Source organism: Gouania willdenowi, chromosome 13 (assembly GCF_900634775.1).
Source record: "Gouania willdenowi chromosome 13, fGouWil2.1, whole genome shotgun sequence".
NCBI lineage: Eukaryota > Metazoa > Chordata > Actinopteri > Blenniiformes > Gobiesocidae > Gouania > Gouania willdenowi.
Genome location: NC_041056.1, coordinates 10,694,618 through 10,722,109, shown reverse-complemented (window position 1 = coordinate 10,722,109; position 27,492 = coordinate 10,694,618). Strand labels below are relative to the sequence as shown.

Sequence of the window (27,492 nt, the reverse complement as noted above, 5' to 3'; positions counted from 1 at the left end):
TATTGTAAGTGTAATGACAGAATGCTCCTGGCCCTCATTATTTATTTATTTATTTATTGTTGCTAGCGTGTTGTTGACTAGGTCTCCCACTGCTATCTGTGTGACTTAGATAAGCTTTTAGTTTGCGTTTGTCCATGATACATACTCTTTTTATGTCAGTGCATCTTTCGTGTTTGCTCCTAAGTTGTTGTCGTGTCTAAAATTGAAGCTTTGGTAGAATACAGTCTAGAATGGAGTGGTGGGAATGTGATGGTCTGGGCTTCTTTTGAATTGCAGGTTTGGACAAGGATATGTAGTCTTGTTATAGTCATTTAGCCATGAGTTTAAACCGGCCCTGTAGTTTCTTTATAATGCATAAGGAAAATCTTGAGAAGGTATTATTTTGATACGTTAAAGATGATAGATGTTAACAAACTGCATACCTAACTGTTTAAGAACATAATTTGACTTTTTTTTTTTTTTAGCAGTAAATCATTTCTTTGCAGTTTTAGCTCAGCTTTGGTGAACAGCAATTACAATTTGCTGTTGATGTTTTAAACATAAAGGACTTTGTGTGGAGGAAAATAAGATTTTCACTTTGGATGGAGAAGGAAACATAAATCAGGCTAAAATCAGAATGTCGACACAGATTTTCCAGACCAGAAGTGTTTTTTTAGTTTAACAGTTACCTGTTTACTGTTAATGTTGGGTCCTACCATGATTATAGTGATACTTTGAACCTTAAAGTTATTAGGTTTGGACCAATCAGTCGTAGTCCCACACTTCTTCTTTTCTACTGCTCATCATTTCTTCATTCAACATCTCACCTTCCACGTCACAGCTCTTATTTTCAAGCTAAAATTTCAGATCATTTTTCTCTGCAATGATCGATAACCCATTATTGGCAGTGTCTGATTTTTGTTAAGTCATCATATCAGTGAGAAAATGTTTCACTACATTTTCAGATGTCCTGTCTTATTCTTGTACTGAGCCATCCTTTTATTTCATTCAACCACTATAAAACTAAGATAATCTTCTTGTTTATAAGAAAGGGCAACTAAACATTCGCCATGGCCTTTTTTCAGTTTCTGGGAGGCGTTCAGGTTTTATTTTGTTTGTCTTACTGAGCTGAGAGTCATTGGAACTACTTTAAACTGTACGCCGATACCGTTCTAAGAATCATCTTTGCTCCTGGACCATTTCCTTCTCGTTCACCCGCTGCTCTTGTTCTTAAAGAGCTATCGGAGCAGACGTTGTGTCTTAGCTTTTACTAGCTAACAGTTTTCAACTCCTACTAATGCTTCTCTCTGTATTTGTGGAAATGTTTGTATTCCTAAAGAGACAGTATTTCTTTTCCTCATGCTCCCTTTCATTTCCACAAAGAGGAATGTTATTTATTAATTTATTTGTTTGTATTTATTCCGCATCTGTGTTAACGTAGCATGAAGCTAACCAATGGTCTCGCGTGGCGGCTCCGTGATCTGGCTCAGTCAGAACAAATATCATGTCAGTATTACCCTTCCTGCTCCGCTTTTTGCTGCAGTGTGCCTGCTGTTTCAATTTGTGAAATTGACAAGAACAACAACAGAATGAGCCTTTTATGCACAACAGTTTCAAGTTGTTTATATAGACAAATTTATTATTGTATTTTTATTACATAGGAGTAAAAAACTGTCATTGAGACAAAGAAAGCTTCTTAAACTTGTAATTTTACAGCCTTGTAGATCAAATGTAGCCTATAGTATTTAGCAAAACACAACATAAAGGGAGTATAGCAGTCGCTTAGAATGTGAAACAATATTTGTCATGAAGAAATTGACAACCTGGGTTATTTAAGGGTCCAAAAGTGTTACAATCAACTTGCTTTGTCAAACTCTATGTAGCAAGAGAGAAAAAAGGGATACTGTCTCTTCCTAAATCTGTGATTGATTGGATTTAACTGAGGCCCTGTCAGATGTAAGGTTTGTCATGTATTCGTTTTTTTTTTTGCAACCCTTTGAGAGCTTGAACTATGAGGTCACTTCATATATTTACATGCAGAGCACAGATTGTCTTCTTTTACAATGGCAGATGGCGTTTTTACTTTTTAGCCTCCTCTGCTCCTGGATCATGCAGATCATCCAGTTCTTTTCTGACAGTATTTTACTCTCTCAGGTCCTCAAAGGGTTGCTTCTCAACATGTTCTTTGAATTCTCTTTTCAACCTGGCTTTTCAAGTGTTCTGTATCCAGATCTTGTCGCTTGACATCCTTAAAGTAAATCAAAGCTTGTCGGCGCCCCAGATTTACTGGTCTGCTCTGTGAATGTGCCTTCGTTCTCACTCTAGTTTTTGCTTCTGTTCCCTTTGGGTGATCTTTTCTGGCTATTTGTTTTCTTCCTACTCTCCCTGACTCTGCATGCCATTGTACTCCAAATGACTGAAATCTAATTTTACAAATGTTAGTTTGACAAACCTCTTGTAACAATAGAACTCTTTCACAGTACTTTGTGATCTCCCTCTCTTTCTCTCTACTTTTGTTGTCGTAATAAATATAACTGTTGGTATTGCTGAAATGCGTACCGTCTTATTTTCTTCTTCCCATTTCTATAATGTGGTCAAACAATATGAGTCCAGCAGCAGTAGGTCCTTGTCAATTTCACAAATTGCTGTTTGTTTTGTTTTTAATCAGAAGGTTCTGTCATGTAAAACAGAGGAAGGGTTTAACCATCTGGGTTTATGTTTGTAAAGTGCCAGCGTTACCACGAAACTACAAGAGGAAACATCCACAGACAAATGCAGCAGCTGTATTTCACCGCTGCTCGGACTTAAAAACACGTGTGGGAGAAAGCAGGAGTTTCTTTGATCCAAGTTCAAGTGCGAACTTAGGCGTTACTGTCATTAATTTAAATGAGCCGAGATCCTACATGAGCTGTTGCTTTACTTGGTTCTCACTTGGTGAGAGATGTTTTGTTCTGTTGTCATCCCATTCATATGATTTTTTTTTTTTCCAGAAGCATGACACAGCACCTAATAGTTGCAATTTTCTACTTCATGGGAAAAATTAGTGTTTATTACATTTTGTGGCAAATATTGGCCAAAAATATCTGTAGTTCAAATAACTAAATATGGTTGCCCTGTTTATTGCAATTGACCTCATGCAGCCCATTTGCAGTAACTGTGACCCACACTTTAGGAGTTAATGGTTTTGATGTAATTAACTTAATATTAAGTCATTCCTACCAGCCCCATTGTTGATGATGATTAATATTCTAGAAGTCGAAACATGTCAGGAGATCAAATTTTCTGAAGAAAACATGTCTGAATAATTGAAACCTTAACACATTATTTCAAAAAAGAAGACAAAATGAACTTGCTGGAATTAGTCTCTACTTCAGTGTTTCTAACTGGAAATAACTACCACTCATTTCTTCTCTTGTTCAGGATAAGGTTAGGTAGCTTTTTTTTAAATCAAAATTTCAAAGGACCTCTTTTTATTTATTTTATCGTATAACTTAGAGCATGTGTCTTATCTAGTGTAGATCCTCCGTTTTTGCTGACATTTTAAGATAAAGACTTTAACTGGATCATTGGAGGTATTCTTATATGTATTTATCAAGTATTGAAACATCAGCAGCGTATTGTAAGGACTGTGATTTCACAGATTCTTGATTGGACTGAGATCTGTGGATATTTATCTTGTTAAGTCAACAAATTAATTTTGTTCCCCTAAAGCTATTTTTGAACCAGCTTTGCTTTCTAGCAGTTTGCATTATGGAACTGAAAGAGGCCTCTGCATACAGGAATTAAGTTTTAAAGAAAGACGATGTTAAGTATTTCCCTCATTGAAGGCAGTATCCAAGATATTCTAGCATTTCTGAAAGTATCATATCTCCTGTGTGACCACCTGTGTTCCCAAGGTAAGTGTTGAAAATGTCCATTCTGCCATTTTTGGTGTTTTAGTTTAGTTGACAGTCAGAAATGACGGCTCGCGGTCGAGACCATACAATGTGGCCCTGATTTTTAAACTAGTGAGGTACAAATGTCCACATGCTGCAATGGTGGATGCAGTTATATAAAGAGATGACCTGTCTCTCTCTCTAGTCATTTGTCGGTGTGCTTATTGTTGAGGCTCTTGAGTGTAGACGTGGTTATTGCCTTAAGAAGTTGATGTTTCATTATTGGTTGCAGTGCGAGAAATTGCCTTGCTATTGTGGATAATGTGCTGATATTTCCTGGTGTTTTCATCTCCTCACAGCTTCAAATTAAATCGAAAAGTCCCGAAATCTTCTTTAAAAATTGGTGTTTAGTAAATTAATTTACTGATTGATTCATTCTGCCACTTCTTGGTCTTGTAGTTTGATACTTAAGCAATGTTTTGTGTGTGTTAAACAACAATAATAATATAAGTTCAGTTTTGTGGAAGATACAGTAGCTCCTATAACTGCTCCATCATAACGCCCGCTGCATCTGGCTGGGAATTATGCTTTACTGTAAAGGATCTTTTGATATTCATAAAGTTAACATTTTTTAAATTATTTTTTGCAATGCAAAATACACAACAGTAAAAAGTTTACACACACCCGCTCTTTTAACTTAAATGAGCAGGTGTGTCCAAACTAAAGTGAATTTAGAAGAATTTATTTCAAATTAACTACGATATCGAATGTTTTTTTACATAATATCTCTGTTGTTGCTAGCGAGGGTCTTATAAAGACTCTGTTGTGTAGGATATTAGTCAGGGTTTTTTTTTTTTTTTTAGAAATTATTGCTAACTAATTACAGTAGTAATGTTTTATTTATTTATTTTTTTTACAAATAAATGTTCATAGAAATTTGCTAAGTGTTTATTCCTAGAACAGCTGTTGTCATATGATAAGAATGGCCTCTTAAACATTTCATGATTTCAAAGTAAAATAATATACTGTAGTAGAGGGAAATTATTTATTTTATTGTTGAAATTTCTCTTCGCTATTGCACTTTGTAGATGGTGCTTGCCTATTCTGTTTTGGACTAGAGTTAATACACTGTACACATAAAGGTTGTTATAAATAATTAACTTAAAAAAGAAAAGGAGCTAAGAAATACCTTTGTGTTATAAAAAGGTTTTCAAGTGTAAAAGAATAAGCAGGTTTACCGTGACTTTTCTCAGGCAGCTGTAACTTGAACTGTAGATAAGTGGCTGACTCACTAATCCTCCAACTATCACGGCAGCATCTGTGTTATTCCAAGGAACCACTGGCATGTCTGTGTTGTCATTACAGAAGGAGAAGACATGAAATTTGACCCGTTCAGGACATCGGCCCTCAGCACACTGGCCAACTACGACTGGCACGAAGAAAGCCTCCAGTGTGAGATCACGAAGCCACAGAGCTTAGAGGAGACGCAGAGGAAGGAGCTGACCTTTGGCAGCACTGAAAACATCTCAGGCAGCTCCACCACAAAGATCATCACCTCTTTCCCCACTGAGAACGGCTCGTCTACAGACGACAAGTTTGAAGCCTTTGCTGACTTTGGCCCCAGTGACCAACACGCAGGCCTAGACGGGGACGACGACTTTGGAGACTTTGCAAGTACCGTGTCTGAAAAGTCCGACTCGCCTGCTGCCACAGCTGATGCCGGCTCAGAAGGGAACCAGAGCGAAGCCTCGGATGACTTTGGCGCCTTCCAGGGGGACAAGCCCAAGTTCGGGAAGTCTGATTTCCTGAAAGCCAGCACGCAGGTCAAAGTCAAGTCCAGCGAGGAGATGATCAAGGACGAGCTGGCAACTTTTGACTTGTCTGTTCAAGGTGAGCACACCTGTTGATCACACCACATCACCTGTAGGCCCTGGGGCCAATTCTGGTCCTTTAAAGCTGCCAATTTGGCCCGCAGGAGAAAGTAAAAATTCCAGCAAAAACATGACTCGCTGCGTAAAATATAAATAATTCAGAATAATTTTTTTTAATCTCAAATTGTTGTACGTACTCTCAATTTTTCCAAAATCCTACAATTTTCCTCAAGTTATTCCATAAAACTTCCCCAAATTAAATAAAAACTGATCATAAAATCAAGGAAATTCATTGTCAGTGTCTTACATACTTGAAATGCTATTATACATGGAAGTGCAAACTAGGGCACATGGACGATAAAATTACTTGTTTTATTTCCTGTAATCTCCTATAAAAACTCTGTATTTGGCCCCTGAACTAAAGTGAGTTTGACAGCCATGCACTACATGCAAGTTCTCAGGGCAATTTAATCCAACATGACTATAGGAAAACATATTCCAGCTTCATTAAAAACAAAATAAAAAAGCAGTTATTTGATTTCTATTTTAAATCCTTTCAACATGATGAAACATGGCTGTAAAATATCAGTCAGTTTGGTTTTTCCGCTTTACTTGTTCAGTTAATTTGAGGACATTTTCTTTAAAGTGGAACCGTTGCTTCTTATGTTCCTCATTCTCAAATACCTTTTATTCTGAAGCAGGAAAAACATTCACTTTGAGGGAAAAGGCAAACACTTCTATTTTTAACTTGCTAATTGTTCACAAAAACCCTCATGTCACGGCTCTCTTCAGCTTCTTGTTCAGCCTCAAACTCACTCCATCAGATCTGTAATGAGGTTGACAGACATTAGATGGTGGTGTTGAGATAACAGCCATTCTCTGCTGGATCTGCAGCGGGAATGCTGAAGGCTGGACAGTCATTACTTGCATTTTACTCCACATTTAACTCAGCAGTGCTGCTTGCATCACCTGTACGTACATAGCAAATCAGGAGCTTTTAGTTGATTAAAGGGAATCGGAGCATTTCTCTGTGGAAGGTGGAAAAGTTGCACGGTTGGATTTCACGATTGAATGACCTTCACACAAACAAATGCCCCACAGGATTCACCATGCATTTGTTATAATCTCCCCCTTCTTTGGTCTGCTTATTAATCCTGATGAATAATTCAAACCTGAATATTTGTGTTAGTCACTGTTGTCTCTAATTAAGCATTTACTGTTGCTGTTCTAACCTGTATAGTTGGCCACAATAGAAAAGAAATTTATGAAACAAGCTTTTAGTGAGTCATTTTAAGCAGAGATGATGATAATTAAAACATGTGAGTGCATTTTTTTTTACTAAAGGTATTCATTCTTTTCCTCTTCCCTGTTTTTTCCTGAGGTTCCCACAAACGCAGCCACAGTTTGGGTGAGAAGGAGATTGGCCGCTCACCGCCGTCTCCTGCACCAGAGCAACACTTCAGAGACCGATCCAACACCCTTAGTGAGAGGCCTGCTCTGCCCGTCATCAGGGACAAGTACAAGGACCTGACGGGGGAGGTGGAGGTGAGGAGCAACACGTCCTCTGCAGCCAAGCACAGAAAAGCTGCAGAATACCAAAACGTTACCCTCTGTTTGTGTTGATTTGTTCTGAGACGACGTCTTGCTGTGTCATTGCAGGAGAGTGAGCGCTACGCATATGAGTGGCAAAGATGTCTGGAAAGTGCTTTAGAGGTTTGTGTTGACTCGTGTCCTGTCTCTGAACTTTTCCCAAACTTTATTATGAAAATCTAAAATGGATATAAGAACTTAACATTTAATTGATTAGCAGATTTAATTTCTCAATACATACAATTCTCAATACACTAATTAACAGGGATCCTATGCAAGTAAGAATTAGATTTTATGGATGACCAGGTCTGGAACACTATGTAAAATGGAAACTAGTGTGTGAAAAAATATTCTAAAATGTGAAATTGTAAATATCTCTCTATAAAAGCAAGGAACCTCTGTCTGTGTGTGTGTGTGTGTGTGTGTGTGTTCCTCAAATATCTCTGAGGATCAGGATCAGACTGACCTGAGAGTTTCATCATGGCTGCTGCTTGGTTCAAGGGTGTGCAATGTCTGATTTGTTTGGATGCCCCGTTGATGGACTCAGTGATGATGTCATCAGTTAGAACATTGGTCCTACATCTACAGTGATGATGTCCTCAGTCCCACCTTCAAACACAACCTCATTTGGCCATCCATGAAAAAGCTGCTTACCCTCCCACATTTCTATAGCAATACATACTTCCTACTGGCACTGCACTCGTCTATAAAAAACAAATGGATCTTACCATCCTCCAACCCATTTTAAGGCCCGCCCGGGTGTTGCCAAATTTCACTGCTATGTTAAGGTTTATTTTGATTTCCTGACGTGTTTTGACTGTCAACTGCCAGTTTTCTTCAGAGGCATCTGCTGATCGCTTTGATGCAGACACCTCTGAAGAAGCCTGGCAGTTGACAATCGGAACATGTCAGATCAAAGTAAACAACCTGAAAGAAAGTTTTCTCTGAATAAATGAAACCATAATATATCATTCAAAAAGAAGACAAAATGAACTTGCTGGAATGATTAAGTTTCACTGCTGCTTTGGCGGACATGATTTTGAAATTGGCATACATATTCAAAATAATGAAAACAATCAATTAAGTCCATGATTTATTTACATTATACGTCTATTTACTCAAATGTAACATTTAAAAAAATGAATTATATCCTTAATACGTTTGGAAATTAGGGTCTAGAAAAAGTGTAGAGTTATGAGATTTTAAATGTGTAATCTGTAATCAAATAAACCAGAGAATGAAAAATGTTTTTTTTTTTTTTTTATTTCAGGTCATCAACAAAGCTAATAACATCCTGAATAGCATCAGCAGCTCTTCTGTCTGCACAGAGGTCATTCAGTCTGCTCAGGGCATGGAGTACCTGCTAGGTAAACACACACACACACACACACTGTGGGTGAGTCACACAGTCAGTTTATCTCATCTTTTGAAGACGAGGCAGAAATAAAGCAGACAGAAACTAAACATGAACACAGACTTCTTTAGTTAAGTGTGCAAGTAAAGCAAAGTCATGCTCAGAAACACCCAAAACACAACTAAAGTCGAATTTCAACCTGCACGTACTGTCGTTGGAGATTAAGTGAAAGGAGGTGAGAACCACGTTTTTAAAAATGTTTAAACATTAAGAATGTCAGAAGTGCAGTCAGGAATAAATTATTAAAGCAAGAATAAAAAAAGTGATGGAATCTTCTTTGTTGTTATAATGAAGTCGTGAGTCAGCCTGGATTTGCCTGCTGCTGTGACAAGTAACCTCAGGCCTTAAAACCATCCAGAAATTAAGAAATTAAATGTTTAAATAGCCTGAGCTGAAGTTACTTCTTTTCCAACAAAATATATAGAACTAAGGTTGGGGAAAAAATGTGGATGCCTGTAAAAAAGTGCTTCTAATACATCTCTCCAGCAATTTATAAAGAAATTTAAGAACTCTTTCATTTTTTATTTGTTTTAAATATAAAGCGTCAGTTTGTTTTATGGCCAAATGTCAGAGAAGAAGTGAATGACTCAGTGTTGATGGAGATGCCTGAAAACATCTGCAGCAGCATAAATTAAAGAAATGCCACAAGAGAATGTATGGAAAAGAAACAACGGCCTCAGGAGAGCGACAATCTATCTAATAAAAAAAATAATAATAGAGACATTGGTGAAGTTGACACGTAAAGTGCACACAGGGCAGCGCTGTCTTGACCAATCATAACAAATGTATTAAAGACTCCGCCAAGGCGTGTGTGTGCAATGTGAATGTGCCTCGTGGACTCTTTCCTGTCTAAAGAAAAGCACAAGTAGCCATTGTGAGAAATGTTAGTGTGAAGGAAGCACATTTATAAAGTAAACAATGGTATATTGTACAAGATCACCTCGGGCTGCACATCTCGTCATTACTAAATCTTAAGTTTGAGACTTAAATCAGGATTCTACTAATAAATGTCTTGAAAATAATCCTGGCGTTCGACTCACTGAAGGACACAAAGGACATTACTCCAATGAGCTATGATGAGATTGCATGCTTGAGTTTGTGGTCAAATCCTATTAAATGACTGTGCTGAACGATTTTCCTACGTTGAAGGTGTGGTGGAGGTGTACCGTGTCACTCGGCGTGTAGAGCTGGGCATCAAGGCCACGGCGGTTTGCTCCGAGAAGCTGCAGGAGCTGCTGAAGGATGTCAGTCGTGTGTGGAATAACCTCATCGGCTTCATGTCGCTGGCAAAGCTCGCTGTAAGACAATCGCCTCAATTGATCAATGCACACATTTATGTAAGCAAATGCTTTTTAATGCAAAAAGAATTGAGGTGATTTCACACTTGTGTAGATAACGGCTCTTTGGGTCATGTAAGAAAGCACACTCTGCCAATAACACAATTAACTGTTATTACCTCCGACAAGGACATCATGTTTTTATCAGCGTGCGTTTGTTTGTCTGTCAGCAGGATTGCGTCAAAAGTACTTAAGAGATTTTGACAAATTTTTAAGCAAAGACAGACCTTACGCCATGGAAGATCCCATCACATTTTGGAGGGGATCTGGGTCAATATACTGATTCTGGATCAATTTGAAAAATTGAAAAGTCCCTCTTATCATGGGTGAAATTTCAAAAATTTATATCTGTTTTTAATTGAGTACTGAGTGCTCTTGTTGGCAATTCTCTCCTTCTCTTCTGCTCCCACCCTCACTTAGGCCCCATAAACTGGATTGATGTTTTCATATGTTGTACGCTTGAACAAACTTGTTTTCTCTTAAGGAATGTTTGGGAAGCTTAGAGAGCGGCAGAATGAAGAGGTTAATATTAAAGCAGACAAGATAGAAAGATACGTCACAAGAACAGACGAGCCGCTCCTGCAACAATTAAAGTGGTTGATCTAAGTCACAGTGTGTCACCCTGCAGCAGAAAGTCAAATGTTTATTTGTTTGTTTCTCTAGCCTGATGAAAGCTCCCTGGATTTCTCTGCGTGCATTCTGAGGCACGGCATCAAGAATGCCAAAGAGCTGGCCTGTGGCGTTTGTCTGCTCAACGTGGACTCTCGCAGCAAGGTGTGTATGCATGTTTGTGTGTGCGTGTATGTGCACAGTGTAAATATTCACAGATTCATCGTTTAACATGAACGTTGTGCACACTCGCTGCAAGTAACAAAGCTTTCTCTGACTGATGCACTTTGCAGAAAAAAGAAAAGAGCACATTGGGACGTCTGTTCAAACGAGTATGAGACAAATCTCATTGCTTTCTGTCCTGCTGGGGGTTAAAGGGGGTGTTGATCGTGTTGCTAACGATAACCCCTGCAGGGGTCGGAGTGACTGGATCCTTCCACACCTACTGATCCTCTAATTAATACATTATGTAACACCTGAAAGATACCAATCTAAAGCGGGGTACACACATAAGGATCCTCTAAATCTGAACTGATGTTTTATCGGTTACCAACCACTCGCATGAAGACAAAAAAATCAGGCATAAAAGGTGTGCGTGTGCGTGTACACAGCTCACCACACACACAACAAATATTTCTCACCTCCGATCTTCCTCTAATCCAGAAATCTCTTGTGATCAAATGGGATCTAACAACGAGATCTAATACTGTATTCCCGAGGTTCCCAAAGTGGGGTACGGGTACCTCCAGGGGTACGTGAATTGTCATAGGGGATACGTGAATATTTGAAACAATGACGACATTGGAAATGACATTATAAATAGAGCAGTTAATGCTAGGTGAATGTTAATCCTTGGTTATGGTTATTGCTAGGCTAATGCTTGGCTAATGTTAATGCTTGGCTAATGTTAATGCTTGGCTAATGTTAATGCTAGGTGAATGTTAATGCTAGGTTAATGCTATTGCTAGGTTAATGCTAGGTCAATGTTAATGCTAGGCTATTGCTAATGCTATGCTAATTTTATTGCTATGTTAATGTTTTTGCTAGGTTAATGCTAATGCTATTTCTTAAATTAATGCTATTGCTAGGCTAATGGTAATGCTATGTTAAAGCTAATACTAAGTTAATATTAATGCTAGGTTAATTCTATTGCTATGCTAATGTTAATGTTGATACTAGATTAATGCTATTGCTAGACTAATGCCAATGATAAACTAATTTAATGCGATGCGGGCCAGCACCTGCATCCTCATTTCCATTTTCTTCAGAAAATGCAAATATTCTAGTTATTATTATTATTATTATTATTATTATTATTATTATTATTATTATTATTATTATTATTATTATTATATAATATTCCTCAACAGGATAGGTAAAATTCACTGTAGGGCTACATTATTGATGACATTACATTATTATGTTTTTTGAGTGTGCAGGAGTAGGGGGCTTCAGGTTAAATGTCTAAAGGTGTATGGCACTGTGAAAAGTTTGGGAACCACTGCTGTATTCCAAGTAAGAGTGTAAGAAAAAATTGATTTGGCAATATATCGGGATATTTCACCACGCGGTAATTGTATAGATTCAACAAATGTCCAAATCATTTTTTTTTTTAAATCATGTTTTTTAAGGGAAAAAAACATTTAATTGAGCCAACATGTATAGCACATAAACGCCCGGTCACTATGTGTCAGTGAACCACATCAGACCTTGTTAAACTACCTCACTCCTCAATGCATTTTAGGTTGAAAGTTGATTGATTTATTTTCATAAAACAAAATTTAAGAACTTAACTGAATCAGAATCTGAACTGAGATCGAAGTTTTGAACGCAGAATTACGCATTTCTAAGCTTACTTCCTTATTAGCTACATTCTGTCCTACGTAACAAATCACGGAGTCATGAGTTGGAAGTCGTCGGCTTTCCCTACACATGGAGAGTTTTGTTAAATATTGAACAAGTTTAATATAATAGAGCCAGTTAATGGGACAAATTCACCCTTAACACTTCTCAGGCTACAGGATAATTTTAATCTTATTAAACAAAAGAGCTGGATTCTCTTTACGTGTGTACCTCGTTTAAGTCCCACGCCTCCTTTGTTACTGTTGCTGTAACTATTGAGTCCAAATTACAACCTCCTCGCCTCTGATTGGACAGGAGTTCATTTCACCTCCACTTCAGACACTTGTTACTTTGTAGCTTTAATGTCAAAGTGGGAATAAAAAAGTTTCCAATGGTAAGAGTTGAAAGACTCAGAATGAGTGTGAGAGGAGGACTGTCACTTTAGTCCCTTGGTTTGGGGTTTTCACACTCTGGGTTTGTTCTTTTGGGCATAAGAGTTGTTTCTTCCACTTTGAAGGGTCATTTCATTCTGTCACCTTTTTTTTTTTGTTCACCTCTGTGCGTTCTGCTCACAGCTCTGAGCTTTTTACTGTTGGGAGGCTGGCTGCTCGTACACCCTTTGCTTACAGTGATGGCTGCTTATTGAAGGAACCCATAAACCTGCAGTTTTGGAGGTGAAACGGTGGCATCCTTTGTTTCCAGTCGTCCCTCCGCTCTGTCGTCAGAACCAGACGGATGTACCACTGAGGATTTATCTGACTGGGAGGCTTGGAGCAGATATATTAGTCACAGACAGGAAGTAAGGCAGATAAAAGTCCCACTGTGGCGTGTCCTGTGTGCACAGAGGCGGCCTGTTATTGATGCCGTTTTGTTTTGTCTCCATGCCACAAGCATGAGATTAATAACCCATCCTTTAATTACATTTTTGGCACAGCCCCAGTGGCAAGGATGTGTAAGGCGGGGTGTGATTGGGTGACAGGAGAGCTTTTGGCACTGATTGGTGGATTGTCCCATTTACAGCTTCTGGTTTGTGTTTGGTCCGCTGGTTCTGCTGGGAAGAGACAATACTCAAAGGATTCTATATTCTAACATTACCTCTGCCGTACATCAGGGGTGTCAAAGTCATATTAGTTCAGGGGCCAAATACGGAGCACTTTATCTTAAAGTTGCAGTTTGTAAAATCTGTTTTGAAACTAAAACTGAAACTCAACCTCCCTTACTGGTATATTTTGTGAACACTTTTAGCGACTTTTTCTCTTCATAGAGACTCGTGAAAAATGTAGGGATGTTTGTAGAAAGATCTCTGATTGGCTGACATCCAGATTCCAGGAGTGTCTCCTGGATTTATAAACTTCATTTACAGAGCCAGGAGAAAGAGATGAGATTCACTGTCCACTCAGAAGACTTTGGATTACAATATGCTCAATGATGATATGGAATTTATATCTAAATTATGTCAAAAAACTTTTACAAACTGCAGCTTTAAGTGAGCCGCAGATTTTTTTTATTTAATTTAATTTAATCAATATTTTTGCTCGAGTTTGCACAATTTAATAAATTGTAAAATATGTAAGGCGTCGATAATATCAAAGAAATAAGTGACAGATATTCGTCCCTGCAGAATCTATATTTTAAATATTTTTTTTTTAATTTTGTTGCTAATTTTTATGTAATTTGGGGAAATTTTGTGGAATAATTTGAAGAAAATTGCAGGATTTTGGAATAATTGAGAGCTCTTCTAACAATTTGAGATTGAAAATGACTGCATTCATGTGATATAAGCATGGGGATAATGTGAGCCCTGCTAATATTGTGGAGTTTAATTTGTTTATTATTTTGGAGACATCTACAACTATTCGGTAGCGATTCACAATTATTCATGGTTTCTCTGACTTTTTTGCTTACTGCTGAGGGCCAAATTTCATGGGCCTTGAGTTTGATTACATGTGCCCTACATTAAATGTTGTGGTTGGATGGCAGCACTTTGTTTGTTTTTCCCTGTGTGACATTCAGCAGCTGAAGTTCATCCGTCGCTCACAGACAGCAGCAGCGTTCACTCTGATCGGCTTCGCTGATTGGTTAGATCTAATTATTCACGCTGTAATGATGAATGCTAATTCTAGCAATTTAAAGGAAGAAGCAATGAGAAAGAGATTTCACATGAATAATTTAGCATTGCTGGTGATTTATGTTGATGCGTTTTTCTGCGGCGTCTAAAGGATTTGGACCAATCACATCGTCCCCCAGCAGCGTGTTAGTGAATGCTCCTCATTTGAGGATAATGAATCAATTTTAACGCTCATCTTATATTTGTCACAGTAAACCAACAACATGCCCTCACAGATAAAGGAGATGACTGTGCATTTTACATAACTCATTAAAGAGGTTCTATTTAGATAAAATAGGAGTGATGTAAGTTGATTTTGTTAATGCCTTCTCTAGCAGGCAGCTGTCTTTGTGCTTGTCTCATTAAAAGAAAAATACCCTAATCCTCACGGAAACATTTTCTGTTCTTATGAAAAAAGATGAATTTGTGGAAAAACAAAAGAAAACGCTGCACTTTTTGACTTACGATGAGTAGGTTACAAACTGTGCAACATTCTTTGGTGCATTCATGAAATCAGGTTTGGCAGCTGCAACAATCAAACACTGGAAATCTGCGATCAATCTTTAGGGTGATTGGAAAAAAAAATCTATGTATTTAGACAGTGTCCAGAGAAAGTCAAAGAGTCTTTAGTCATAATTATATTATTTTAGATCAGGGGCCAAATATGGAACAGTTTGATCTTAAGAGGGCCACAGATTTCAGTTGGGGGAAAAAAAGATACATTTTAACATTATTATCCCCCGCCATGAAGCGGAAGGGGGATAAAGGTTTGAGCTCCGTCCTTGCGTCCAAGTTAAAGTGGACAGCTTTTCTCAGGAACTAAGATAGGATAACCAAATTCAGTGTGTGGCTTCAGGGTATCAATACCTTGATGGAGTTCGAAACTCACATATGTCCGCCAGCAGGTGGCGCTATAACCAAGGTCAAAGCGTTTTGGCCTATAACTCCCACACCATATGTCGCACATTCAAAAATCTCATATCCACAGATGCTCTGAATAGCACTGAATCAGCTGAGCTAGGCCACGCCCATTTCCACCAAGAGTTTTGTGGCACAAAATTGTGAAAACTGCGAAACCTACTTTTTCTAACTCCTCCCTGGGGTTTTGTCCAATCAGTGTGAAACTTTGCACATAGTCTTCAGTTGGACCTGATCTGAAGATGAGGAAAGAATTTTGTTCAGTCAAAATATGCGCAAATAATTAACGAGTAAAGTTTTCTAGCTAGCTATAAAAATGCAAACTGGTGCACATCTCGGTCAAAATAAATGCTAACACCAACAAATATGAGATCCTTGATTGTCATGTGACTTTAAGGGTATGAGCCAGATTTGAATAATTTAGGCCACTAGGGGGCCCTGCCAGTATGGGAAATGTATATCTCTTAAATGGCAAGACCGATTTTTACCAAATTTGGTGGGTATGACCCTGTGTCGCTCTTAAGGCCATATCTTGGAGTTGATTGTGATTGGTCAAAGTGGGCGTGGCTTATTACAACATAAAATATAAATAGACATTTATTTCAGCTGAAGTAATATGCTGAGGACTGTGAAATTTACAGGGAATATATAGAAGATCACACAGACCACCCATACCAAAAAGTGTGGGTGGGGCTATAATGGGTGCAAACGCATTTTGGCCTGTAACTTTCACATTTTAAATCACACCTTCATGAACTTCAAAGCCACATGTTCACTGCAAATGGCACGTTGGCCTGGGTCCTGACGCTCGCCCCAAGCCCGTCATCCTTCGTGACGTAATTCCTTGGGCTCCGCAAAACCTGGGAGCCGAGTCACGCGGGAAGGCTTGGCCCCCTTTCATAACTGCTTGCAGTTCTAGTTATTATTCTTATTCCCCGCCACAAAGTGGAAAGGGGGATATAGGTTTGAGCTTTGTCCGTCCATTTAAGATAGTTAGTAATTTCATATTCTGAAGTGAATATTTTCTGATCTATACATCTAAGTTCTTAGATTTAGGACATTCAAGAAAAGGTTGTGAGTTATAATGAGAACCAATCTTGCGGGGGATGTTGATAAATATGTTTTTTTAATTTATAATTGTATTGTATAATTTATAGTTTGTAAGGCACTCACAATATCCAAGCAGACAGATATCAGTCCCAACAGGATCTCCACTTCAAAGTGTTTTGATTTTGTGACAAACTTTTCTGTAATTTGTGGGATTGTTCTTGAGAAATTGCAGGATTTTATAAAAATGTTTAAGTTCTCTTTAACAACTTATGACAGCAGTTGTGTGATATACGTGTCAGAAATAAGAAGGCTCCTGCAAATATTCTGAATTTTCAAAGTATGTATGAATTTGGCGTGACTGAGACATCTCAAGCTGAAGTATTTGGTAATTTAAAAAGTGAAATATGCTTTCTTCTGCAGGACAATTTGAATGCTCTAAAGCAGTGTTTTTCAACCTTTTTTGAGCCAAGGCACATTTTTTTCATTGAAAAAATCACGAGGCACACCACCAGCCAAACATGTTAAAAAATGATACTCTGTAGCCTATATTAACAATATAGCCATTCTCATCAAAGTGCTGACGGCTGCAGCGGAGGCTGTTCTACTTCCTCAAAGTATCAGGTTCAAAATTAAAGCGGTAAATTTCTTTAAAACCACAGTAACTACTGATCAAACACATTCTGAGTGAAGTCATCCTTTAATATCTCTGTTAAGTTGATCATTTAACCGTAGAAGCGGAGCAAGAAGGAAAAAAAAAAGACGTCATCAACACTCTCTCTCTCTCTGTCTCTACCCTGTTACCGGGGCCACACACACACACACACACACACACACACACATAGCTCCCTAGTGATCGCGTCGCTGGAGCGATGAAATGATGGACTGACAAAAAAGCACCACTATGTGCAAACTACCGATCAGGGACGATTTAAGGCAACGGCATCGCTTCCGTCGCGTTCGGTGTGCACGCACCTTTAGTCACTACTGCAGCACGGACACTCGACAATGGTATATTATTTGCAGATAATAATTAATATGTTTTCAAAATTTTTTTTTAGACCAATTAGGTGAAATTGGATAATTTCCCACGGCACACCTGACGATCTCTCGCGGCACACTAGTGTGCCGCGGCACAGTGGTTGAAAAACACTGCTCTAAAGCAGGGGTTTCAAACTCATTTTAGTTCAGGGGCCAAATACGGAGCAGTTTGATCTCAGGTGGGCCACTGATTTTAGGCGGGAAAACGAGCAATTTCAACAATAATATGCCCTACTTTGCTCCTAATTTTACTTGATTTTATGATTACTTTTTGTTTAATGTGGGTAAATGTTGTAAAATAATTTGAGCAAAATGTAAGGATTTTGGAAATAATTCTTTCAGCAATTTAGCTTTTAAAAATAACTGCCATCATATCACGTAAACATGGGAAAACTGCGAGTACTGGCAAATATTGTAAAGTTCCTATGAATGTGTATTTTGAGACTGCAATATCTACATTCGAATTAGTTGGAAAATTATACATTGATTCATTTTTTTTATTTTTTTTACTTTCTCCTGTGGGCCAAATTGGATGCTGTAAAGGACTGGTTTGGGCCCCTCACCTTGACTTTAACACTGCTTATACTTACTAATGAATGTGGGAACTCGTCATACATCAGGATCTTACATCACACACTGTTCAATGCACTACAGTGAGGTCAAGGGTTGCCTTTCATAAACTCGTTTTTAAAAATCAGAGGATTGTTGTGACGATAGATGATTGTCTAAGAATAGATTTGCCCAGTTTGAATCAGGTCAGATGACTCAGCAGAGTTTTATCAGACTACATGAGCTGGAAGGCACGAAAGTGTCACTGACTTCTTTTCTGTGGAAACATCCATTGTGAGCACTTTGTCATTCTTCGTCCTCTCCCTCCAACATTTCCAGCTTCAGCAGACCTGAAGTGCAGCTTTGTGTATAATAAAAAAAAGAAAAGTACAGTAAAGTAGGCCAACAACTGTGAAAGGAAATCACTCTGTGAGAAAAAGCAAAAAAAAGTCTCATTCATCCTCGCGAGCGTCCTCGCTGCACAGAAGCAGGTGGAGATGTTTTGCAGTCGCTTTTCTTCCAGTTGCCGTTGCTGTGTGGGAGGCTGTGATTCACCATGACTCACCGCTTTTCTCTCGGGCTCTTTATTCATCACGATGCAAGCTCTGTCTCTGCACACTGGCACACATTAGTCTCCTGAATGCACAGGAGCTCATGATGCAGCTCTCTGTGCAAACCATGCATCACTAAACACATCCTCAGTTATTGTGTGAGACGCTCAGGTCACAACAATCACATCATGGGTCCAAGAAAAGAGTTTGTCTGGGATGATCCAACTTCTCTTTTCTTCGACAAATTACATTTAAATGATGCTAATTCAATTGAATGTAACTTGAAACATTAGCAAGGTAACTAGGCTACAACCTAGAGTAGAGTAGCTTTATTGATCTCGCAGTGGGATCAATAATTTATTGTTATGATGGCTCAAATCAGATAAAGTGCAAGAAAAAACAAACAGAATTATTATTATTATTATACATTAATTTTATAAAGCGCTTTTCTGGGTACTCAGTCGCTTTACAATTAAGGTAGCAGTGTTGAGGTTCGGTGCCTTGCTCAAGGGCACCTCGGCAGTGCTCGGCAGAACAACTTGACACCCGAAATATAGTGCAATGAAGGAGAAAAAATAGGACAATAAAATAACAGGCTATATATGAATAATATATATATATATATAATCTTTTTTTTTCACCTGTAAATGGTAATGTTACTTTACATCCTTACTATGTGCAGTTTTACTCACTTACTGCTTTTTATTTTTTTTTTCTGTACCGTTATCATGACCAATACAGTATCTTTTTTTTTTTTTATTATTCTTATTGTATATTTTATTTTTGCCTTAATTTTATATATATATATATATATATATATATATATATATATATATATAGTTTATGATTTATTCCTGCTTAAGTTTAGTAGCATCAAATAAATTGTAATCATGGATGTTGTTGTGGGGTTTTAATATGTTGTAAACGCCAGGGGGCATCGGTAAGAATACAATGTTGAGATGATTCAGAGTTTGTCTTCTTTATTGTACATTTTTAAGGCTTGTCCTATTGTGTGTGTGGTTGGTTTATCATTTACGCACACGTACACAACCACAAGGTCCGCTCCACACCCCATAACTAAGAGAAACTACGCTCTCCAGACGTAGCGATTACAACCGAACTTGCTACAGCCTAACTTGTAAGTAGCAACCTAAGTAACCAATGACGCGCTGCAGACGTAGAGCTTACTACCAAACTTGCCACTCTCTAGCTTGTGATTGGCTACATAAGAACTGTCAATCAAACTATTAAAGACACATACATTGAGTCCTTCGTCACAGATGTGGAACAATGTTATTGGAACAATGTTGTATTTGCAGCGTTTCATAGCACAGCTGTAGAATCACTGTGTTTACAGTAATGCATGTGTCAGTGTTACGCGTACAAAAATACATCAAAGCAGGCGCTCGTACACTGAATCCATTCAGAGCGCTTTGTATCATCGCTTCCTGCAGCTCAATAGAAATCCAATGAGTTTATTTTAACTCTTCCGTCTGCACATACTGATTATGATTATGATTATTTTTTTTGCTCATCTCAGCTGGAAACGAACGTCGACTCAATCTCATTCTAAATAAGAATAAAACAATTTGAATCAGGAATACTTTATCTATCACGGAGGAAGTTACTTTGTTACAAAAATATTACAAATGAAAAGAAGAAACACTAGAAGAAAATATATATTTTTTTTACATAATTAAGTAAGACTGTTGATTAGATGAGGATGAAATACAAGTGCACACATTACAGTAGAAATAAATGTAAATATTAATACTAATGTGCAAATATTATACAGATATATCCAAAACATGTGCTCCAGATTTTCTCACAGTCCACAAACATCGATGTGATTCTGTAAACTGACTTTATCAAAACTGTGTTTTCGTTTTTGTTTCTTGAAGTTTTGAGATGCTTCCATCTGTCGTTATGTTAACCTCACCAATTCCTTCTTTGAAAGGTGGATAAAAAACATTAACGTTGTGTTATTTAGCTGCTTGTGCTTTCACTTGGTTCATGGCTCAGCTTGATTTTATTGACTTTCATTTCTTCTGTTGGTTTCTACCTTCAGTCATTTCGTCTCATTAAGACCCTCAGTCTGTGTCTGTCTTTATGTGGTTTAATTAGAACAATCTGAGAAGAAAATGTAATTAAAGGGATCCTCCAATGTTACAAGTTTGGCCTAAAACTTTTGAAATGTACTTATTAGATGATCTATGCCTAACAAAACACATAATTATGCAGTGCACCATATTTATGTAATTGCCTTTTAAAAATGGGACTACTTTACTATTTTAAAGCCTGTGTTCCGCCATGATTGATGACATCACATGGCCCCACTTCCTGTAAACATCCCATTGTTTCCTTTTGGAGTGAATCATTCAGCCTGCTTTTTAGATCATTTAGCAGCTTTTTTGGTCAAAATGACAATTTGTGCTGCTTTTAGTTGTTCTAAATTATCAGTAAAAGTTAAAGATGCCGATGTAACACTCGAAAAAAATGTGACCACGGGGGGCAGCCACAGCCCACTTACTCATTTTTGTTTCATCTTCTTTTGGTAAACAAAATAAGTTTATATTGACATGTTTAGCTTTTTCTGGTTTTTTAGAGCAGCCAAAAGTAAAGTAGCTCTAAAACTGTAAAGTAGTCCCATTTTTGAAAGGCAATTAAATGAATATAGTGCATAATAATGTTTTGTTAGGCATAGATGTTCTAATAAGTGCATTTCAAATATTTTAGGCCAAACTTGTAAAAACCGTGGAGGATCCTTTGAATTGTATCTTGAGGAACACACACTGTAGAGCAGTGATGGTTAAATGTTCTGGCTTTGGGGTGTGACATTATGAAGGGTTCTTATTTTTTTTTTAGTCTTGTATTACTGCCTTATGAAATGTGATCATCCTGTGAGAGGAACGTTTATTCCTGCTGTTAAATATTAAAACGCTCTATTTCCACAGGCTTTTAACTCTGAGACGGACAACTTCAAACTGCTGTACGGGGGCCACCAGTATCACGCCAGCTGTGCTAATTTCTGGATTAACTGTGTGGAGCCCAAACCTCCAGGACTCATCCTGCCTGACCTGCTCTGAGCTGCCATGGCAACGCACGGTTCAGGAACACGTCCACATAACGGCGCCTTACGTGTCACTGGATTCTTTTGCTTTAACTACATTTTTTTTTATTATCATTGAACTCCATCATCATCCACTGAGACATTCTACATGTTTTTTTTTTTTCCCTTTAAACCTTTGTTATTTAGCTTTTTCTTACGGCTTATCCGACCAATCACTTGAAACCTGAAGCTCAGCCGTGGAGTCCAGTTTAAGGTGTGTCACTGAAGCTGCTCTTCCTCTGGGTTTTCTACTGATTTTCACTGTAGCTCAATGGTTCCTAATAAATATTCTCTGATTTATTATTTAAAGGTGTACATTATCACTGAAAACACTGGCAGAGCACATCTGCTGACATCTGGATTTTAACCTTCTATGTTGCTGCTGCTTGCTTTTCTTTGGACTTTTATCCCCTTTTGTTTCCTGTGAACAGAACGTGTGTGTGCAGGTGTGTATACTGTTGGACTTGAATTATATATATATGTGTGTGTGTGTGTGTGTGTGTGTATATGAAGAAATGCTTCGACTGTGGAGTTTTTATGACCTTGAAGATCTTTAAAATGTAAACATGCTGCTGTGGAGGATTAAGTCGCCTCTTTTTAACGTGTGGTTTGAATGAAATCCTTTAAATGTTTTTTTGCACTGTCGGGAGAAACCTTTGACGCCCTCTGAGGTATTTAATCTGTATTTTATGGGTCTTTGGAGGCAGATGTTATTGTGTGCACATTGGGGACTTAAAGGGAACCATTGAGGACATTGTGAGTGTTTTTGTTCTGAATGAAGTTCAGCTGAAGCTGCAGCAGCGTTTTCTGTACATTAGTGTCACGCTGTAGCTTTGTAATAATCAACTGTAAAGTTGTACTGTGTAAATAAATGTGTGTGAAATGATTATCAAATCCCAGACATGGGAAATATGTCAATATTGTATTTTTTTATTTTATCAAGAAGAAGAATATTCTGCGACGACTGATTAATGAATTCTGGGACAATCCTGGATCTGTGAACCCTCAAAAATCCTTGGGTAACTAAATCAAGTGTCTAAACCTAGGATTAAAAATTAGAAATCTTGCCCTTTTGGTTCATGGAAACATTAATTTATTTCCTGTATAATAAGATTATTTTCCTTATCAATTTTGCAGATACCGGTGACAAGACAGATAAAGACTGTGTACCTCATAGATCAATAAATCAAGGTATTACTTATGAAAAATGGGAGAATGTTGACATTCGGTTTGTTGACAAATGGTCATATGACTTGAACTTTGGAACGCATTGCATTGTGGGATTAGAATTCTCTTGAAAGAATGAAAAGATGGCACCAAAGCATGATGTTTTTTTACTATTATTGAACATTTGCAAACAATCGAAAATCTCGATGAAGCATAAGTTTTCTTTAAGTAGTATCTTTACTTAATTCTTATTCTATTTAAATGCATCCATTTTTTTGACCCGCGGGGCAAAGACTCCTACAGCTCATTAACAAATCAACATGTTTTCCAACGCACCAGAAACAGTTTACATGTGTTGGTTTGTTTCTGTTTATCTTAAATTCATTCATTTATTTGAAGTGTATTTACCTGCTGTGGTTCTGGTTTTCTTTCAGGTTTTCCAGATGTTTTGAACGCTGTTGCACTGTTTCTCATTTTGCACAGTAATGTAGTTTTTCTGAGGGTATAAAGGCCTCGTCTGCATCACTTTGCTCTTTAAATGGAATAAATTCTCCTCAGAAAAGCCTGTCGGGGCCTCCGCAGGCTCAGCCAATCCAGGGAGAAGTCTCATTAGCAGCCTGGCACTCTTCAGGTGTGTTCATCAACATCCATTACATCGCTCGCTGCTCCCTGGTTTATTTCCTGCAGAAAATGAAGATTACAGAAAATTACAAATGCTGGAATCAATCAGGAAAAAAAGGCTGTTTAATTCAAAATGCAGCTTTTCTCTCTTCAACGCCAATCAGATACTATCACAATGGAAAAGACGCAAGATTGAAAGGAAACAGCGCTTCATCTCTTACTCTTTTTTTTTTCTCTGTTTTTAGCCTGAATGGAAGCACTTCAGTGTAAAAGCAAAGGAAACACTCACAGTGTCTATCAAATAAAAGAGCACAGAAGGACAAACATGCAAATATTTCCTCTAAGGTGCATTTTAGCTTAGTGACCACTTTGAAATTTTTCACTTTTCTTGTTGCTTATTCTTCATCACAAAATATTCTGTCTATAACTGCATTTATTTTAGTTAAAAAAAGGTTTATATGCATAAAAAGATTCCAAATCTGTAGTAACTTAGTATATATAAGCTTCCTTATGTTTAGAAAAAAAAAATAATAATCCTTACTCCCTTCATTTGAGACAAATTCATGTAAAACAGCATGTTCTATATCATTGTTAAAAATGTGTTAACATGAAAAATAAATATTTATGTAAATGTTAAATCTAAATGTAAAAGTTAATTGAAATGTTGAATGTAAATCTTAAATGTAAGTTAAGTTTTAACATTTACATGTGTACACATCTTTAAAATTGATATAGAACATGCTGTTTTACATGAATTAATGTCTCAAATGAAAAATAAAATGAGCTAAATGTTTAAATATGTTGGCTATGAAAAAGTTTTTACATTAGGCACCGCCTACACGTGTTGTCAAGAAAAACCTGGTTCTTAGGGAGCGTCAGACATGACTCTGCTTGTACTTCCGAGTAAATGTATAAAGGGCGTTCCAATTGCAATGGACTCCAGCCTCTTCCTTTCCAGTGTGATTTTCTTTATTAGATCCAACACAAATAAGCTCCTCCAGGAAAGTCATTCAGATGCTACGAAGAACTTTGAAAATAGACAGGAAATCAATTGCTCAATAATGACCTCAAGGCAACTATTAGTCATTGTCCCTGATGAGTGCACAAAATTAGCTCAGCTTCAGGACTCGAAGGATTCTGCTTCGACCAATCAGAATGGACGTATGAGTCAGTGTTATACACCGCCCTCAGAGAAGAAACACATACTCATTAACTCCTCATCTGACCATTAGGTGAGCTTCAAATAAAAAGCTCCTCGGACTCGTTTCCAGTGCTCAGATTGAGATTGTTGATAGAATGGCTCCAGTATTTATGACTGACTGAGCACCAACAGTGTGTTCTTTTGCCCAGTGGGAATTTTATGTTGTCCAGGTTTCCAAGGGTTGCTGGCAGCCGTAGAAGCAGCTTTTCTTCATGTTCTGGAAACAGAAATTCTCAAAGCAACATCCAGCAGCTGAAACTTATGTTTCTGTACAGCTACTGTAAATCACAAATGTAATGAGGCTATCAAAAATAATGTGTTCATCAAAAGCCTGTGTGTGCATGTGTGGATAAATAAATAAATAAAAAAAGAGAGATAAGGCTAGTAAGGTATGAAAATGGAACATTTTAGAATAATTTTTTCGAGATAAGACGTAAGGCATGGAAATTGAATTAAAAAAAAAATAAATAAATCTGAGATAAGGCTATAGTGAGGCATTAAAATGGAAAATTTGGGATTTATTCTGAGATAAGGCATTAAAATGGAACATTTTTGATTTTTTTTCCCTAAATCAAGGTATAAAATGGAACGATTTGAATTTTGTATTTTTTACTTATCCGAGAAAGGGTTACAGTAAGGCATAAAATGAAACATTTGGATTTATTTATTTTTTTCAGCATAAAAGGCTAGAGTCAGGCATAGAAATGGAAGATGATTTACAAAAGACTGATAAATGAGTTATGTGTGCCAGTGATTACAGTGAAAGATTGAAGGCGGTATTAGTGGAAGCCTAAAGTGGCCATGATTCACTAATTTGTTGCAGCTACAGCAGATGTTCATATTTGTCATAGCAGACACTTTGGTAGGATGGTTGGCTGGATGTGGAAAATACAAAACAAGCCACAGCAACAAGAAAGACGATCTGTGCAAATCTAATTATGTTTTATTTATTTATTTATTTTGCCTAACAGCTTCTTTTGACAAAATGTAACACTGTTGTTGCAGATACAAATATCCAAACACTCCAAACACATTTTTTACAACAAACATTTTATAACTATTAGTTATATTAGGCATTTGATTACTAATATAATACAATGAAAGATGGGATTTTCTCCAGTTTACATTGGCTCAATAAACTGAAACACAAATATTTTGTAAATATTAAATGACTCCCATACTTTATCCAAACACAAAAGACATAGGTAGAGCACATCTCTGCTAAAGGCAAACTCTAAATGTGTTCCTTTCTGCTCTATAACAGGTTTATTTGTATATATGTATGTAAACACCAAAATTCATAAGTAAGGCTAAGGCATTTTGGAATTTTTTTTTTTTTTTTTTTTTTTTTGGTTAGGCATAGTAGTAATAGTAATAAAACAATAAAAAACGATAAAAAAAATATGTATTTTTTTTCAGGTAAGGCTATAGTAAGGCATAAAAATAGAAATATCATCATTATTATTTTATTTATTTTGAGAAAAGGTAAAAAAATGGCAAAAATATGACAAAACACTAAAAATCGTAAAGGTAAGGCTATGGTAAGGCCTAAAAATAGAAACAGTTATTTATTTTAAATTTTTTCAAGTAAGTCTATAAGGCATAAAATGCCAAAAAATATAACAAACGCCAAAAATCTTTTTTTTTTTAGTCAAGGCTATAGTAAATATAACGAACGCCAACAATTAGAAGTAAAGCTATAGTAATGCATAAAAAAAGAAACATTTTGAAAATATTTTATTTATTTATTTATTTTCAGATAAGGCTATAGTAAGGCATAAAAATGCCAAAAAATGTAACAACCAAAACTTTGAAATAAGGCTATAGTAAGGCATAAAAACAGAAATAATCATAATAATTATTATTATTATTTATTTTTTCCGAGGTAAGGCTACAGTAAGGCATCAAAATGCCAAAAATATAACAAACACCAAAAATTTGAAGTAAGGCTATAGTAAGGCATGAAAACAGAAATATATATATAATTTTTTTTAGGTAAGGCATAAATATGGCAAAATATAACAACACCAAAAATCAGAGGTAAGGCTACAGTAAGGCATGAAAAAAGAAACATTTTGAAAAACTTTTTTTTTGTGCTAAGGATAATGTAAGGCATAAACATTTTGCAAATATTTTATTTGTTTATTTAATTTCAGGTAAGGCATAAAAAAGCCAAAAATATAACGAACACCAAAAATTTGAAGTAAGGCTATAGTAAGGCATAAAAACTGAAATAATAAAAATATTTTTTTTTGAGGTAAGGTTATAGTAAGGCATAAAAAATCCAAAAAATGTACCGAACACCAAAAATTAGAAGTTAGGCTATGGTATGGCATAAAAACTGAAATATTAATTTTTTTTTTTTTTTTTTTTTTTGAGGTAAGGCTATAGAAAGGCATAAAAATGCCAAAAAAATATAACGAACACCAAAAATTTGAAGTAAGGCTATAGTATGGCATAAAAACAGAAATAATCGATTTTTTTTTTGAGGTAAGGTGATAGTAAGGCATAAAAATGCCAAAAAGTTAACAAACACCAAAAATAAGAAGTAAGGCTATAGTAAGGCATAAAAAAAGAATTATAAATTCTTTTTTTTTTTTTTTTTTTTTTTGAGGTAGGGCTATAGTAAGGCATGAAAAAAGCCAAAAAAATGTACCGAACACC

The 27,492-nt window shown here is 36.8% G+C and overlaps 1 protein-coding gene across 8 annotated transcripts in view; it reads left to right on the top strand.

The window, feature by feature from the left end:
* Positions 1-22,733, top strand: part of synrg (synergin, gamma) — a 46,363-nt gene extending 23,630 nt beyond the window's left edge. For 5 of the 8 annotated variants that reach the window (XM_028463998.1, XM_028464001.1, XM_028464000.1 and 2 more), the window contains 8 exons: positions 5,220-5,744; positions 7,107-7,270; positions 7,385-7,438; positions 8,586-8,682; positions 9,879-10,027; positions 10,730-10,840; positions 10,969-11,007; positions 21,685-22,733. In XM_028463998.1, the coding sequence (XP_028319799.1) occupies positions 5,220-5,744; positions 7,107-7,270; positions 7,385-7,438; positions 8,586-8,682; positions 9,879-10,027; positions 10,730-10,840; positions 10,969-11,007; positions 21,685-21,816 (1,271 nt within the window). In that variant the 3' untranslated portion in view covers positions 21,817-22,733. The remainder of the gene's footprint in view (positions 1-5,219; positions 5,745-7,106; positions 7,271-7,384; positions 7,439-8,585; positions 8,683-9,878; positions 10,028-10,729; positions 10,841-10,968; positions 11,008-21,684) is intronic. The other 3 variants (XM_028464002.1, XM_028463997.1, XM_028463996.1) reach the window with 2 other exon arrangements.
* The last annotated feature ends 4,759 nt before the right edge of the window (positions 22,734-27,492 follow it).